This window comes from Synchiropus splendidus, chromosome 1 (genome assembly GCF_027744825.2).
Source record: "Synchiropus splendidus isolate RoL2022-P1 chromosome 1, RoL_Sspl_1.0, whole genome shotgun sequence".
In the NCBI taxonomy this organism is placed as follows: domain Eukaryota; kingdom Metazoa; phylum Chordata; class Actinopteri; order Syngnathiformes; family Callionymidae; genus Synchiropus; species Synchiropus splendidus.
In genome coordinates this window covers 11,097,437-11,116,091 of record NC_071334.1, presented here as the reverse complement: position 1 = coordinate 11,116,091, position 18,655 = coordinate 11,097,437, and the positions used below count along the sequence as shown (strand labels likewise).

At 40.3% G+C, this 18,655-nt stretch overlaps 1 protein-coding gene across 3 annotated transcripts in view; it reads left to right on the top strand.

Annotated features, from left to right (window-relative positions):
• The window catches only part of negr1 (neuronal growth regulator 1), a 158,846-nt gene that overhangs the window by 43,655 nt on the left and 96,536 nt on the right, over window positions 1–18,655 (top strand). For all 3 annotated transcript variants that reach the window (XM_053854641.1, XM_053854652.1, XM_053854630.1), the window contains exon 2: window positions 2,096–2,328. In XM_053854641.1, coding sequence (XP_053710616.1) covers window positions 2,096–2,328 — 233 coding nt within the window. The remainder of the gene's footprint in view (window positions 1–2,095; window positions 2,329–18,655) is intronic.

Sequence of the window (18,655 nt, the reverse complement as noted above, 5' to 3'; positions counted from 1 at the left end):
GAGTGGACCGAGTGGAACATGGCTTTGAACTCTCAAGAAAGCGTCCTCCATGACATTTGTGTGGACTGCAACTATCTTTATGTAGATCTGTACAAGAAGCTGAGAAGTGTATCTGAGGTCACTGTCTGGAATTCCTGCTCAATTGAGTCGGGATAGTGAGTCAGAAGTGGGTATGAAGCTGTAGCAAATTTCTAAAGAGAAGAAAGGCAGGAGGATGAAAGGGAAAGCAAAGTGGATATTCACAGATCGTGTTGAAGGAGAGGAAAAGAGATGCAGTGTTGAAGCATGGGAATTTGTGCTAATGATGAGTTTCTATGCAATAACAGAAGAACTTCAGAAGTGGAAAATGGTGATGTATTTTTCTGTTGTATGCAGACGGGGGAAATTCAGTCATCATTTTAATGATGTGTATACCTCTTCGTCTCCGACTTTTAATCATGATGGGTCAATGTGCGTTGTTTTCTCCCCTGCTTGTTTTCCTTTTACAATGGGAGCCACAGTGTTGGTTAATATCAATGCATCAAGGTCTATTTCAGACACAAGCTGCATTGAGGCCAACAACCCTTTCCATTTGTCATTCTCTGACAAAAATACCCTTCTGTGGATAAGTGTGATCCTTCACTATGTCTGAAAAAAAATCTTTCTCTATGCGGGTTATTTACGTAATTGAAGAGGTTTATGGCTAGGCTTCCCCTATTTTATTTGCTTTGAAGTTCATACTGTAAACTTTTAATGACCTTGGCTGGTTATGTTCTATTTTGAACTGCAGCACATCTCGCAATTACAACGAAAATGAAAATTGTTACTTCAAAGTAGAAGCAATAGCAGCAGATTCTGGTAGTTATAGTTTTTACATCTCATTATCTCGATAGAAAAAGTTCAAATGGAAAAGAAAAGGGAAAAAAAAATGGAATTTGTTCAAAACACTGTTATGTGACAATGTATGTCATTCCATAGAATGATTTCCAAGAGATAAGAGAATATTCCTTCAAGTTGAATAGGCAGGCCTGTTTTTTTCTTCATGAAAGGGGTGATAGTCTGAAACAAATCTGACTTTTAACATGTTACAATACAACCTAAGTGCCACATCATGAGCATGGATGGGAATTGATGAGATTTTTTAGTGATTCCATTCTTTGTTGAGTCTTATTGGGGAAAAAGGAGATGGTTATTAAAAATTGTCTTATTGATGCTGGACACTAACAAATGCTTCCTGATATGCATTGATGTGACTACACAAAAAAATGATACTAAATAAAACAATTTAGACAGGTTCTCTAATCTTTTTTGTTTGTTTTAACTTTTCCTCTAGATATAGTGAATTTGTGATTGTGTTGTCTTTCGGATGTCTGTTTTCGTGGGCGAGTTTTGTCCTTTATCTTAATCTGTAATCACATAAACTTGTGTTGCATTTTTCATCAGTGATTTTGTCGTCACTTGTGCAAATCTTCCTGGCTGCGTTATCGCCTCTCTCTTGGTAGGAGGAAGGAGAATGGCTACGTCAGGTTATTCAAACAGTGTTTCATAACCAGGCCTTTAGCTAGCCTTGCAGGGACTCCGTACTTTAGGCATGACCCTTTCACGGCACCCTGTTTTCCCTCCACTGTTATCCACAGTGACTTCGCTGAATTTGGCGTGAAGCCATCCTATTCGCTTCGCCACTGCTATGTTCTTTGGCCGATCAAATATTGTTTCACGTTTTGTGAGTTGCAACAGTCGCATTTCATTGGAGAAAATACTGAAACGGAGAAATGTTGTGACAGCCTGAACAAAGTGGACAGCGAGGACAACGGCGAGGCTGAGGACCTCTGTGACAAGCTGACTCACTTCTTGTCTTGATGCACCTGAAGAGCCAAGTGTTCTCAACAAAGTCCTCATCCGCTACTTTTTCACACTTGAACCTTTTCACACTCAAGTCACAATACTTGAGTCTTAATTGTCTTGAAGATGGAGGATAAACCTGTTGAGCCGAATGGCCTGGTCAGCCACTTTCCATGCCTTATTACAGTGTACAGTGCTTCACCTGCTTTGTGTTGACTGGAACAATAAATAATTCATGAATGTTTTCTTACAAGGTGGCTTTTTGTCTTTCTAGGTGCTACCTGTTGGACGGGACCTCAAAAGGAGCCTGGCTGAACCGCTCCAGCATCATATTTGCAGGGAATGACAAGTGGTCCGGGGACCCTCGCGTGTCTATTGTGTCCACTGTTGAACACGAGTACAGTCTTCAAATACAGAAGGTGGATATAACCGACGATGGCCAGTACACATGTTCAATACAGAGTGAGCGCAGTCCACGACCGAAGCTGCTCAACCTCATTGTGAACGGTGAGTGTTTAAGTTTCCCTTTAATCCTTTGGTGTTTTCAAAGTCTGTTGAGGATGTCACACGTATAGTGGTGTAGTACTCGAGACTGGTCTTGGTCTACACACCGGTCTTATTCTTCTCAGTGTGAGACCTAGTGGACATGGGATTTCTGTCCAAGACCGGTCAAGACTGTCATTTGTGCATCCTTTGGAGACTCCTTATATATTATGTCTTGTTCTCATCTCGATCGCGACCGCCAAATATTTTAGTCTTGTCTTGTCTATTGTCTCCAGTCTCGATAATATCTTGGTTGGTGAGGTCTTGACTATAACACTACATATGTATTTGCAATTTTAACATCACTGTCAACACAAGCGAAACAAATGAGTGGTTTTCAGCAAGGATTTGCATTAAGATTTTATAGATAATGTTACCCACTGCTGCCAGAAAAAATGATGTGTGAGAAACCTCATGTTTATTCCAGCGTGTCTATAACTGACAAACTTATCAAGTTAATTATTTTTATTACCATTCAAATGTCCGCCCAATACCATTTCTGCTGTGAAAACATGTCACTCTAGTGAATCGCTCGACAATGCCCAGTCCTCAGGCAGAAATTGTAGAAGATCCACTTGAAAGATGATACTTGTTGACTGTGACTTGTGTCCCGGGGATATGAAACTAAAAGGATCCTTGTCTTGATATAATATAATGTTAAAGAAACTTTTATTGGAATTTTGGCTGTGATGAAGCACAACAAATCAAGTTTGTATGACATCAACATGTATGAGTTTGTTGCAGCTGCGCCTCAGCCATCGATGTCATACATCTAATAATCGGTAGTTCTGTTCATGTTTTGTGGAGCGTTTTGTAGGTCATTGGACCACATGTAGGGAACAAAGATATGTGTAAATATGGAGACTTAACATATGCTGTGTGCTATAAATAAAATGCACAAAGGTCACACATATTCCTTGATGAAATGTGTGTTTTACAGTATGGAACGTGCAGCACAGAAGGCTGCCCAACTGGGAATAGATCTGTTTAGTATGCTGTGTGTGCAATAGATTATATAAGTGATTCATTTGCAGGATGCTTGACTATATTTAGCTCCTCTTTGAGAGGCTGCGTCTCACATGGTTGTCCCCCTTTGAAGATTCCTGCGAGGTCCACACACCCTCTGGATGCGTGGGGATTAATCTGCCAGAATTTACCTTGATACTATCTGAAGAGGTCTAAGTTATATTTGAAAGTTGAAACAATAGTAGTCACATTTTAAGAGCCGCACTTCGTTTTCTTCCGTCATTGGATCAAACTTACATGCTGTTAAGAGTAGCTTTATATATTTTAACATTAAAAGAGTGTTTTAAATGTTGGTATTTAACTAGTTATATTTTGTGAAAGTTCACTCTGACTCTCTCACAGAAGACATTGGGTTGAGAAAATGGCTGACATTCCCTCGGTAGTTTGCAGATTTCTTTCACTCTCAGCCATTAAAAAAACTATGACTCACCAAAGCATTAAGAGCAGATACCATCTCAGTCAGACGTTTGGTTGTGTAGCCCAACATACCTGCTTCAGCTATGGGAGACTGGCTAACAAGCCCTTGCTGTTAGCAGAAGGTCACTGGACTCGCATCCCCTATAATCTGGACGTGCTCTTGATTGACATGGAACACCACTGCCTCACCTACTTACTGCCTACCTTAAATGTAAATACAATGCTGCTTCAGCAGTCGTCTGCAAGTCAGCGCTCTGCAGTTGAGGCGACAGTCCTGGAGCTGAAAGGTCACCAGGGCAATCTCTTGCACTGCCAACGTGTCCGTCAGCAGCTCCTTTTGTTAAAGGAAGCCATGGTCACCTTTTTTGGATAGATTACTTTAAGTCCTCCTTTCTTTCCAGCTTATGCCTTTTAATATAAGGAAGACTATTTTCCTTTGAATTGAAATTATTGAATAATGCCTTGAATAATACCAAAATAATGTATTCTATAGAGTATATATCCGAACCCACATGCTCGACATGCGGAAATGATCAATAAGGATCTGCATGATATTTTGAGTGTAATAACCAGAGGTGACTTCAGAAAAATCTACAAATCTACACGTTCATTGGTCGTGGAACACAGACCAATAATGCTATTGTAAACAAAGCAGTGCCATTATTGTGTATCATCCAGTTGTTCATAAAAACAGTCTTGTATATTCCGACACCTCACCTCAGAGGATAGACTCATTTTCGTTGGCTCATGGCCGCATTATAAAAACATCATTGAAGATACCTTCAGTCTCATCTACTGCCTGAATAATGATATTCACCGTGTCTCCCTTTTAAAAAGCTCCTTCGATCAGACCAACCTTGTACATGAGGAGAAGCAAAGTGAGGAGAAAATAGAGTTCTGTATGTTAGAAATTAACACAAGTCCAAGATAATCCCACAGAAGGATATAAAGTCCCAAAATCCAAATCCTGTGTCCAATGACGTGAGCGAAAGCCTGCGCGAAGTCAGAATGAAAAAGAAAGTCCAAATAGCAATCACAGACCTCTAAGTCCACGCTGCCGATGATGGAATACTTGTGAACGCGCAAAGCCTCTGTGAAGACACAGAATACAAACAAGGGCAAGAACAGGAAATGAGCCACCAAAGCGAAAGCTCAATTAGAGTTGTCATCTTGACAGACTGGAACTAAAATGCAATATCGCAATCCACAAATAAAAATACAATTAAAAAGAACAGTGAATAATTTTAATCATTATGGGACATGCACTGTTGAGCATATTTCCTCTCACTGTTATAAATATCTGACTTTAACACCAGCCAAGGGCTCTCTTGACACGGGATGAAAAATGTTTCATTATTTTTTTTAGGCAGATTTATTTATACATGATCTAAGCCTGTAGGATGTTTTGGTCCACTACAACCTCACCATATTGTATCTTCCTTTAGCCACGTTGTCATAGCGTGCCCGTGTTGAGAATCATTTCCTGTCACGGTTTGATACCTGTGTACACACACTTAAACCCACTCAGGTGAACAGGGGGATTTCTTTACAGATGAGCGCCAGCTGGGGAGCAACTCTGTCATTTTCCAGAGACTTCTGGGAGCAGGCTGGTGCTTTTTTTTTTTTTTTTTTTTTTTTCACGCCTAAAGGAAGGCTTGCAATGAAAATAAGAAAGCAGTTTAATCTCACTCTCCAGTCCGTGCATTTATTAATGCATCTACACGAATGTTACAGTTGAAGTAAAAGGATTTCATGCCAGTGGATTTTTAGGGGGGGTTTTGGTTCGCTAGACTGTGCACATTGAGAAGTAACACCAGAAATGGGAGTGTGGAAGGATTACTGTCAAGAACACGAATGTGTAATGTCTTGAACCATTTCCAGGGTATGGGATGGATCTTGACCCGCTGATCTGCTAATAAGTGGTTCTTATCTGAACCGTGAATCTGAATTTATAAATCGATAACTGGATGACTCTTTATAATAGTAATTTATTCATTTTATTTATACTATCACATTATTAGTAGTGATTCATGAATACAAATTGTTTCTGTGTATTAACACACATTTTCTATACTCATGTGTATTTGAAGAAACATTTATTCATCATTTTAATTATTATTTATCATTTAAATCATTTCGGCAATTTGGATGTTGTATTTGCGTGGATGCATTAAAGTATATTAAATATTAGGGTTTGCAATGAACAGATCATCCACATCATGTAAACTTTGCTTTACTTTACTACATATTGTAATGACCATGACAGACCACTCCTCTTTTCATCAACTACATGCCCAGGGAATGAGTATCTGGGGTCCAAGTGTGCTATTAGCTGCTGAAAGCTCCGGTCACAGAACATGGCTGCTCGTCCAAAACAATAAACTCCATTACTAATAGTTTCACCTTTGCTTTGGTGTGGTGATTTGAGGCCGTGTCTAGTCATATTCATATGTTGACAGTGTTGGTGGTTTACCTTTGACTGAGTGCATGTGTTGCAATTTAGTATTGCCAACTGACTGCCATTGTGGTCATGAATATATGTTACTGTTGCATGTAGGCGGGTCTGCAGCTCTTCTTATTTTCCAGGAAAACACCTGAAACTGTTTTGCTTTGTCATTGTTACATCGCAAAGTACTATTTAGAAGAGTATAAACATTACTCATCATGTATGAATATACAGTAAGTGGCATCTTAATAAAACAAAAAGCACATATTTGTCATTTGGTCAACCGATCATGTCCGGCTGGAATGCGCAACTTGAGTTCTGCAAGCCATAAACTTCTGTCACTATTGATGTTTCTTTCGAAATTACACACCCAAAACCGTCATGTCCATTTCCTCCTCCATGATGTGTCCGTGTGTTGTCCGTTTGTTGTTGTATGTTTCCACTTCGTTTTAATACGTTTTATCACGTGAGATTTAAAAAGAGATTTTTTTTCTGATGGCATGGCGACTCTCATTTAAGCCATGGCGGCGTGCCACACTAGCTAATAAGTGAATTGGATGATCTGCATTTCATCAATATGTCCTTTTGATGTCCCCAAACACGAGCTGATCATGGGTCACTACTGGTCACTAATAATCCAGTTTTCTCACCAGAACTGGCGCGTCCAGTTTTGTGACAGAACCCAGAGTTAAGATTATCAGGTGTTTGCCATCGTAGGTTGGAAAGGAACATAGTCAGGACAAAAGCACAGGTTTAGAAGGGAGAATGTGTTTTGTACTTCCTGAATGACACAGGAATGGACCCTTCAGCCTCATATTTACCATAGTATACAAACACTCACTGAGCCAAAGGAGACCTGAAAACCGTCTCGGCAGTCATCACCTGTATTTAGCTCCTTCTTCAAACCTGAAGGGGTTTAGATTTGGCTCGACTGCTCCCTCACCGCTCTGTATCATTTAATCTCTGTGTGACATTTATCTCCCTCAGCCTCTTGTGTCACCTCAACAAATTAAACGTTTGCATCTGTGCCCTCCTCCCCCAAGCGTCAATGCTATTAATCACCACCTGTGATTAGTGACACAGTTACTCCTGCCATGATGTGGATGTTGCCGGCGTGTTTGATCGTTGCAGCCTGGTTATTATGCTTGTCGTGTTGGCTTGACTGAAAATAAGAGATGCACGCGACAAGAACACATGACGCCATCTGAAGCCACACCTCCACCGATTGATCCTGCGCACCTGAAGAGATTCCCAATTATTGGCTGAGCTGAGTCGCCGTGCCGAGTCACCCGCAATTGTTCTTCAAGGTGCATTGGCAGCGGCACACTCAACCTTTCAGTTAAGCGGCTGACTTAACCGAATTGAATTCCTTGCCTCCTGCCATGAACCCCAACCACTTCTAATTTGGATTTCTTACTCTCACCACCTGCACATTGTACTGGCCAGTCTGGTGCTGACCTATTTGTGGCCTTCCTCATGAAAGAAAGATTGATGTCAGCGTCCAACCCGAAGCCTCTTCATATCACGACTTACATCCTCCTCTGTCACTCTCTCTCTCCTCAGTCTGTGTTCATTAAAGTCGTCATTATGCATTAAATGTGCCTGGCACCTCGTACAAGAATATCTGGTCACAGTTGGGCAGAGAAGTGGCATAACTCGGTTAAAATGATATCATTGGTTGTGTCCAAAAATAAGGTGTTTCACCCTGAATGCACTTTGCGTTCCTAGCTCTGATGGGAAATCGGAAAAAAACATGAGCAGCTAGCTTGTCTGTCATGTTATTCATATATTAATATGGATCACCGCAGAGTCACAAAGGAAAATCAAGGTTTCCTCATTCAAAGCTGCGTCAGTCAGCTTTTCCTCTGAGTGCGGCGATACTGGAGGTTAAAGCTCCAGGTTTTCATTCCTCTCTTTGATGTCAAGATGTAGATAAGGGTGTAATTACAGAGGACGACATGAAACAGCTCTGGAAAATCGCACTTTATCCTTAATAGGCAAGGTTTCTGTCACTCACATTCATTATTTGTCATAAAAAAAAAAAAATAGACTTCATCCTTCCTCTGACCAAAGCCCAATGACAGCGATGTGAAATGCTTATTGTGGCACCCTTTTCAGTCACATCACACCACATTTCCAGAGGTATTTCAGATTACAGTAATTGAAATCAGATTGTATATTAAACTAGGCTGATAATTGTTGAAATCTCCCACTGTGGGACAAAAAAGGCCATCTAATCTAATACGTTTTATGGTTTTTGTTTCTGGGACTTACAATAAGGGATCAGTTCTATAACTGTTGAGAGTTGACCCACATGCGCTGGAGTGGTAATGAAGGTCTGTCATGTCTGATTCTGGAGGATCTAATCTGTCGTAGTAGTATCAGGCATACGAATGACCCTCATTTATATAGTTTAAAGACAATGGCCTTCTTCAGTGATTTTGGATGGGGACAACAGTATTGTAATTTGTTTGCGCAAGTGTCTGCACAACTTCGAATGATGCTGATGTTCCTTTTATCACAAACCCGCGGTTTCTCTCAATACACTCTTCGCAAAGTGGCCGTGGAAGTGTTTCAGATGAACTAGTTTGTTGCACGGCTTTACTTCACTGCCATTTTTGCGAACACTACCTGCACAACACCTCGCTGTGCTCTGTGTCCTCGTTTTTTAATTTAAAAAATCTCCTTATTTTGGAGGGGGTCCTTGTTGAGCACTAAATCAGTTGAACGTGTAGGACAGTACAGTGTAGTGGACAGAGGATATTGTGCATCTCTCTTGGTCCCCCTTAAGGGTTCGACAGCCGATGAAGAAGTGATGACATGTTTGGGTAATTGTAGTTTCTACAGTTTTCATTCGAGATTTTTCAAAAACTCTTTAAAAAACAATACGAAAAAGAGATCACTCGAAAGAGTGTGATAATAATAAACAAATACATCTTTGGAGATTGTATGGAAGGATGGTGGTCACTCCAACATATCTTCTCCGCAAATAGACAGAACTTTTTGGATAAACGTTAGATAGTGGCAAAAGATATTCCTCTGAAAGACAGACTTTATTTGCTGCATACACTGCTCTTAATCACAAGTAAAATTATCACAGTCCACTGGCTGCCTGACTCCAATTAAAAACTCCTGTGTTTAAGAGAAGATGGCTCCCTGTTATTCCACATTTTGGCCGAGCTGGTGGATTGGTGAACATTTGCCATGCACTCCCTTGGGTTCGCGTTCGGTTTAAATATATGTATATATACTCATACTTTGTACATGCAGTTTTCTGTTCATATTTTGTATCATTCATAAGTCAGCTTTGGATATGGTTTAATGGAAGTACACACAACAACAATCATAAAAATAACAATAATAATTCTGATAATCTTTTTCTTGCTCTAGTGTTTACTGTCCATCTAAAAGTCCCAGATTTTGGAGCAGCACAGGCACATGACGCAACCAGGCAAAACATAGGGCATAAAGAATTATTTTCACAGCTTAAGTCGCAAAGAAAAAATAAAAAAAATCTACAACAAATGTCACGAATGAGAAACCATCCGCTGCTGCATGGTTGTACTTGCTCGGCCCTCGAATGATTCGACAACCCAAGATGATCTCCTCTTGCGTCTTGTGTCAACCTATGAATAAATAACTAAAGAAGAAAACAATTGCTGATGCTAGGCTCTTTGTCTGAATCCCAGTTTTGTGTCAGTGTAAAAGTATATATATTTTTAAATGGCGAGGTCTCCTCCTCACCAGAGTTGCTGCACCAAAGTGTGCACCATAACACAAAAAGCCTGCACCTCTAGAATGTCCTCAGTAAAGATTTTCTACCGGCAAATGTTTAAATAAATCAGAGAGCAGGTGGTAAATGTTTGAATTTGCATTTTCTCTTTCCAGAAAACAAAATTGCATGTTAATGCTCCGAATTACATATTCAATGCGGATAAGGTGGTAACTGGGACACACACATCACAGTCCCCTTTTAAAGATGCAAACCATTCTGTGTGCTTTTCATGTTTTTTAGCATGCAGTGTTTTAGCAGCCACAAACTGTTCTGCCACATTGTCTCAATGAGAATCTGCACTCCATGTCATATGCATCCAAAAGAAAGGTAAATTAAATATGCATACTAGGTCAAATTACTCCAGTGTTTAGTTTATAACACCCCCCTCGAGCAGTAAACAGTGAAGACAAGTACATGTGTGCGCAAACGCACTGCCCTAATGTTTGCGTACTTTTTTGTCTTTGTTAATCCTGGCAGTATGTCTTTGTGTGTGTGCTTCGACGTTGGTCCTCTTCATGGAAATGCTCCATATTAGCGATGATGAATTAAAAGGAGAGAGGCAAAGGTCAACCATTCAGCACTCACTTCTTCCTGGGAGGTGCGGACAACACAAGAGGGGATTCAGGACTGTTTCCATTCATTTTCTGGCAAGGCTACATTGCTTTGCATAAAGGGGATTAGTTAAAAGTCATAACAGGGAGTTATTTCACCATCGGTTCTTAAGAACAGTTAATGTCATTATATTTGCAATGATAATACTCGCGTTTATATAACTGATGGATCTTTAGATAAGGCAATAAAAACGTGACCCACTGTCTCATTCAGGGCTGCCTGACATCCGTAGAATCAAGGTCTTAACTTGCTGTGGTACACTGACTTTCATGTTATTATAGTCCAAGCAGTATGTTTTATTTTATATTTTCAATCTGAGGTTCATGCACTTCCCACGAACATAACCTACTTAAGCTTTGGTTGATTGAATATTTGAAACTCTATAAAATGACATTGTCCTTGAAATCATTCAATCTTGAACTTGAGTTTAGATCCTTTTTTGTAATGGCTTGGAACTTACGTTTAATGTTTACATTATATCATCAGCTCAAATGAAGCTCTAACACCTGAATTGCTACTGAATTTACAATGGTGATGCCTTATTATTGTTTATTTTAGAAAAACAGTTTCTCTGGATGAGTCAATTTATGATCACGTCTGAAAAAAAGAGAGAGTTGCTTACGTTTAATGGCCTTTCTAGAAGGAATTAAAACTTATTGATGGATTGTCTACTTCAGACTGTAGCCACACATCCTCATCGGATAATCAGCCATCAACACCTCTGATGCAATGGAATGAAGCATCCATCACACTGTGACACATCGTCAAGATATTCACCAACAGTATTTCTCACACTCCTCTCGACAGGATCATTGGGCTTGTAGTTAGAGGCAGCTGACCCTGCACAGCTGTGTTAGTGTGCGGCAGACTCCTCCACACACACACACACACACACACACACACACACACACACACACACACACACACACACACACACACACACACACACAATTGATTGTGTGAAGCTTTAGGAAGCCACAAACCAGCTATTGTTTTGCGTTTTGATGGGCAGCGATGGTGTGACATCATATTTATTATCTGGGTAAACAGAAGATGAGTCAAGTTCAAGTGTGTTTGTTGGAAGTATCAGGGTTAAGTTCAGAAACACACTCAACAGAGCAGCCGAAATTAATTTGCAGCAAACTTTCATTTTGTAACCCAAATGTATGTATAGTAAATGTATATGTTCAAATGTATACCAAGGGCTCATTTGGGGATCTATGATGCTCATCCCAACACAGATAGCATGTTCACTCTGAATAGCTCCTCTGAAGCTGTGAGTCGAGGGTCGCATTGCTGTGGTGAAATTGGTTGGATACTGGTTATTTAATCCAGCCTCGTCTTTCCTCTGTTGTTTGAAACCTGCTTCAATGTAGCCTCAAAATTGCATATATACAGAAGGTGTCCATGCACCTTTTTATTCTGCATAAACTGCTTTGTCTGTCCTTAAAGAGTGCATGATTCAACTTTACTTTTTAAAGAAGGAAAATAAGGAAATGAAAATCACAATAATCAATACCTTTAAATCCAAGCAATAGTGAATGTTTCCGTATAAAATAGATTCCTGATGAACGCATGTTGTTTCAGTCCTCTTCAACTGCATGAAGGGTACAACAGGAAGACAAGGATGGTATTTAGTGAAGAGCCGTACAATTAATTTAAGGTTGTGGATGTAGGGATCATTTGCTTGAAAACAGAGTCACCAGACGTTTTTAGAAGGACGAGACTAGTCCACTAATACTTCAACTGTTGTCACTTTTGCTACATATGGAGTATAAATTGGTGGCGAACAAGCCTGAGATCGCTGTGTTTATAGGTGGACAACCTTCAGTCACAGTGAGTGTAACAGATTTGGTAGGGATTAAGAATTGACAGTCCTCTCGGACACCCTGCCCTTAATTGGGCAGATAGATATCACTGGCTGTGCTCTCCGGCCCTGCAGCGCTATTGCATACATCACCGTGAATGAATACCGGCCAAGAGCAGTGAAGGGGCACCCAGCGGGTTCATCACTGACATTCATCTACCCCCTCAAGTTCAATTAAGGAGCAGTGGAAGACTTCCTCCCACAGCTTGCTTCTCGGACGTGTTTTCCTGTTGTCGACATCCTCGTTGGTTACATAATACAGCAATCATTATTTATGAACCGATCCTGGCTGGGCACTGAATTCTTCATCAAAGCCCAAGGAAATCCGAAATACATCCTCGCGATTACAGTCAAAATTATTCCGCATGAACACCATGTTTTGAGAACTCAAGCCGCCGAACAACACTATAAATAAATCTCCCAAACTGACATCAGTATGCTGCAAAGAACAAGCTCAGGGTTTTTGATAATGAGCAATTTATTGAATATTCATGACATTGGCCTTTTCAGAGACCTCAGTGGGTCAGATTTTCCCTCTATAGTTCCTACGTGTTGTTTAGTCCAAGCCTTCTCCCACCGGCCCGTGGGACCGATTGTGGAGAAGACGGTCGATACAGGGCAGCATCAGAGAATGAATGTGGCAGCTGACACGCACAAATTCACTTTATCAATGCCTGTGCTGTGCGCTGATGTACATGAAGCACACATGCAAAGGGCAAAATCAACACTTGAACCTTACATTTCTAGTAATAATGGATCATCATTCACTGATACACCTGGGATTATCTACACTGTTACTCCTCATTTTAGTCATTTTTTGGGCTCATTTAAAATGTGCCACCTAATATTTATCATGCCAAGACATGTAATTATCAGCTTTTGAAATGTGACAATTTTCCTGCCAAATTTCAGGAACTCCAAGTATCATGCTTGCCAGCTAAAATAATAACATTGATCTGGAATTAGTGGGTGACTACGGGGCTTCATTGGTCAACTGTTTATTGAAATAGTGACAATTCAGTGAAGTGAAATCCGAGCAAGCCCCTCAGGAAGACGAGTCAAACGGTCATCTCACTTGCATATATTAATGTCACTGAGTCCTTTATGGGGTTTTAGTAGTATAATTAAAGGGTCTTGATCAAGTTAGATATTGAGAAATTATTCATTGAGATGAATGTGAAATACCATGGCCGAAGAATATAGTTATTTGTTCAACTAGGGCTGCAGCAACCTGTTGACATAGTTCAGTAAATATGACAACTCAATTAGTTGCAGTGGAAAACTGGTCCCAAAACTTATCCCTTTCTTATTTTGAGCTAATAAAAAATGTTTATTTATATTCTATTTTCCACGTTCCAATTATGTTGGCTTGTTCTTCAACCCCTACAGGTTGTACTGCATGTTGACTAGTTGCCTAGTCAGTAAGCAGCTGCCATACCTTGGCTACCGGGAAATGTAAATGTAAAATTACATGTATGGAATTACACTTCGTCAATTTGTATTTATTATTCTATTTTGTAATACATGTACATTAACTACAAATGGAAATCAGTGCAACACAATCGATGTCTCTAGGTATTACATTTCCCAACACTTGCAACCCATCCGGTCTATATCTTGAAATGTGGCGTCTACTAGCTCCCCCCGACATTATTGTTATTGTTTTGCTGAGCGAATTATAATAATGAAAAAGAAGAAGCAATGAAACTTAGATTCAAAAAGGCAGTCGATGGGTCCAATGTTGCCCCATTGGCAAAGGGAGGAGGACCAGGTTTAACTGGCGGGATTCAAGTTGTTGAGGATACTCACCTGATATTGAGAGAATGATGTTTGCAGAGTTTTTGAAGACAGTAAATGACCTGTTGTTGTTTAGTTAGTTTGCATTGTTTGTTTGTATTTTGATCTGGCTCACAGTCATTTGCATTAATTTTACTTAGAAAAAAATCTTCAAGAATTCAATCAAGAAGCTGATGGTGGACATGAACCGGAAACCTTGTGAACCAGAGGGATAAACAGCTACCACGAGGACACTTGAGCTTCTGGCAGCCCTGCTTGCCATATCTTAGCTTTTGTCTGTATTAAATGCCATAAACGCTTCACGTCGTTGGTGGCTAGTCAACTATCAAAATAATCGTCAGTTGCAGCCCCACTTTGGACGCATTTAAACTAGGGTTTGACCGATTATCGATACATATATTCATTATTTTAACATCATCGTATCAGCATTGTGAAGTGTCGAAATGCTGATATGCTGAATCAATGGTAAAACAGCAATTTCAAGTCCGATGGAGCAGTCAGTCTCCCTCTGTTATCCCCTGTACTACAAGTCTCTCCCACAGCACCATCCAACTGGTTCCAGTACATGTCAAGGTCCAGAAGCCGAGTCAGACACAGGCGAGTGAGGTGAGCGGATTAGTCAAGTGGCACATGGGCACCAACGTCTAAAACTAGACAATTCGGGATCTATAACATTTTGCAATTTTCAGTCTTGAATCTTTGTTCAAACCCGAGCAGCGCAGGTCATTGTTGTGACACCTTGGCACATCATAATCTATGTTTTATAAAAAGGTGAATTCTGATCACGATTATGCATTTTGCCTTGCACCAAGTGCCCTGACCCGTCCTTTCTTTATCTCTTCCACCAACTGAAATCACTGCTTGAACTAATAAAAGAAGATAAAATCCTGGCAGCAAGACAGAGACTAAGTTAAGCTTTACTGCTGCTATGGTGCTTCACTAAGTCTATGATGAGAATAGATATATTTACAAAAGATAAAAGAGCATTAGAGCAAAGTACATTTTCTAGTCCCCGTGGAATCTTCGTATAGACTCTGTAAACGTTATCAGGCGTCATGTACCAGATGGTGAACCCTTGAAATATATCACTATGTGCTACATATTTACTTGTTGGTCACAGGCAACCATCTGTACTTGAATAGGTTCATCCAACCCACGTGATCAGAGGGATTGATGTTCATATTCTAAGGTAATTACTTGCTATCATTACAAATAGATGAACAGAGATGGATTGTTGCTGTCTAAGCCTGTAGCCATGTCCCCCAAAAAAGCCTCTGGCTTGGCTATTTTAATAGTGTCATCATTCATGTCAAAGCACTTAATGAGGAGTTGTTTCAATGTATGAACAGACCTCCGTTATTTTGAGAAAATGTCCCTTGCATTTTCTCTGAAAACAAATCCTCTTCTTCATTACTAATGTCTAAATCCATGACTTTTTGGCATGTTCACAGGAAGGCACCAATGTTGAAGTGATTCAAATATAGATTCAACTTCAACTACATTCTTTAGAAAATAGATTTAAAACTCTTCTCTTTGTCATCACAGCATCCAAATTGGACAGTCAGAAGCAGAGGAAAAGAGCAAATCTATAAACACCCACCATCTCCTGCCTCTGCTTGGTTGTAGTGTAGGACTCCCAACTGTCAACTGCAGCCTCTCCATTAATCATGACCTGGGTATTAAAGTTTGAACCTCGACCTTTAGCGCCGCATCAAGGCCTTGTGACAGATGGAGATAGAGCTTTGTGTCCTCGCATTAGATCATAGATTTCTCTCACCTCTCCAGCACTTGCTGTCTCCTTCCCTCTCTCTCACAGATGTCCAGTGAATCAGCCGGAGCCGCCGTCTTTTGGTCACTGGCTGATTTTTCATTGCCGGAAAGACGCTCTGATGTGCTCGTGTTTTATTTGAACTGTAAATTATCTTAAACAGGCCTTCTGTGCGACTGTGGCTATTAAAGACCCTTTGTTGGTGCGCTGCTAATTGAAAAGCCAGTGATCGTCCATGAGCACAAGACAAACCGTCTGGCACATGCAGAGACGCCGTGTTCATCATCAGAGCTTGAACTTGCCATGACAGGAAATAGCAGAGACTCTGACTAGCATGAAGAAATTAAAAGCTCATTTCAGTGGGAGCGTGGTAGCTTATCTTTGAATAGCATGTCCCATGGAGCTCCATGGTTAAAGATGAATTACCTCGTGTAAGGTAGATTTTTTTCCCCCCAAGTTCATTTTCATTAATGGGTTTCCACATTAATTACTTTGACGGCCGAATATGGGTAACAAGCCCTCTTTAGGAACTCTTCATTTATATTTATATCACAATTGCTTAGTGGCAATGTCCTGAATAGTCATTTACATATGTTGTCCACTGTGGTTGCCCTTGTTTGGTGAGATATCACTGGCAAGTCTTTGCAAGAGCCTTAAGTATAAATGCAAATAACGCAGGGGTTTTGGTCAACGTTTTTTGGTCACTACAATGCATCTTACTGGCCTCCACCTCTCATCATATTTATCTAATTTAAACATTGCAATATACCATCCTCTCATTTTCAGACCCATGTCTGTACCTCACCTGGGCGATGGCCCAGAAGATTGAGTGAGAGGGTGAGAAACATTACAGTGGGAAAGTGGACTTTTGTGGTACTGCTGCAAAAGATATCCGGAGAGAAAAATCATAACAAAACCACTGCTTGTGGAACTAAAGCTTGCGTGTACAGTCTGGGGACCGGAAGGGACGGACCCCGCCGACCCCCCCACTCCCCTTTTCTTCCTTGTTTTTCAGTTTGGTTGCCTCTTGGCTATGTTGAGTGCGAATTTGAATGACTTCATTCCATTGCAGACAACAAAATACACTTCCCCAGAAAATTCGACTTTTAGTCCACTGCAACTTACATATATTTTACTTTGACTCGTGCAACTGAAAAATACTGTAATCAATCCAAATAACACAAATTGAACTCAAATGAAAATCTGCAGAATGGAAACACAAAAAAATGCGTTTCTGGCCACAAAGAATTCACTCATCACAGGAGAAATTCCTCCCAGATGTTTAATGTTGTTTGTACAGATCCTATTTAGATTTGATTTGTCTGGTACGAAATATTAAAATGTAATTAATTGTGATTCATTAATTAAAAAACTTCTGGGTAATTCGAACCCACCCGAACTGTGAGCTCACTATTTCTGCAATTTGTCTCCACCACGTGGGGACGGACATCTTCTGCAAATTAGGCAAGAGACTGCACCGAATACTGAGAACCATGACCGATTTTTGACTCAGCCACCTCACATTTGGCTGTAAATCTACCCAGACGGAGCGAAATTCTCTGCCTGAGGCAAATGGTTTTACACTGTTCTTTTCTTAAAACATTTTAAGTAGAAGGCGAACACCTTCCCAACACGCGTCACAGTAGTAGTAGTTCGATTTCAAATGATATGGATTATGAAGCATCCATGTGCTGTCTCATGTCAAAAGTGGCTGGTGTTTGCCGCAGAGCGATGATTTGTAAGCAGTGCCAAATCCCACACGCACCGTTGTTCTTTCTCCCACACTGTTGCTGGGATGTCATGAGAATAAACTAATAATTTTCACATTGCAGTCGGGCGATGTCAGTTTGAGAATAAGAGCCGTACCACACATGAATAGTAGCATTAATAATCCCTTGTTTGCCCGTGAATGTACTGGTAACAAAGTGTTATTGCTAAGCACCAAGGTAATGAAACCTTTGAACAAACTGATTCAGTTATTTTTGTTACAGTGTAATGAGACCATCATGTCTATGTACACCTTCACTTATATTAGTGTCTGGCATCTTATCCGGTGTTATTATTTGACATATCTCAAATGGTGATTAAACCAGGCAACATCCTTGCCATGAGGTGATTTCAGAATATGAAGAAATGCCAAAAACAGACAAGCAATATGGTGTGATGAAGTTTTATGTCTGCGCCGTGCAGTTCCAACACTTGGTTCTCTTTTACTGCCGGGCTCAAATAAATGGAAAGGGAAACATTTCTTCTTTGCCGAATGTCTTTATTGCTTTTTTATTATTGGCGTGGGTTTGTGTGTTCCTTTTGCTGAGGATGATTGAGATTGATATGTTTAATAATACCATGAGAGAATGCCAGGTGATATTGGAGTTAAAGCCACTGTGACTTTCAAAGTTTGCTGCAGGAGAAATAAATGTCAGACGCTGTATGTTATGAATGCAAACGCACACAGTGCAAAACTGTGTTCTTCATGCGTTATTTCTTTGACTCATTTTTTAATCATCCTAAGTCAGCACCTGTCAGTTTTGGACAGGTAACCTTTAAAGGGCTCCATAACGCGCCCTTTTAACCAAATCTAAG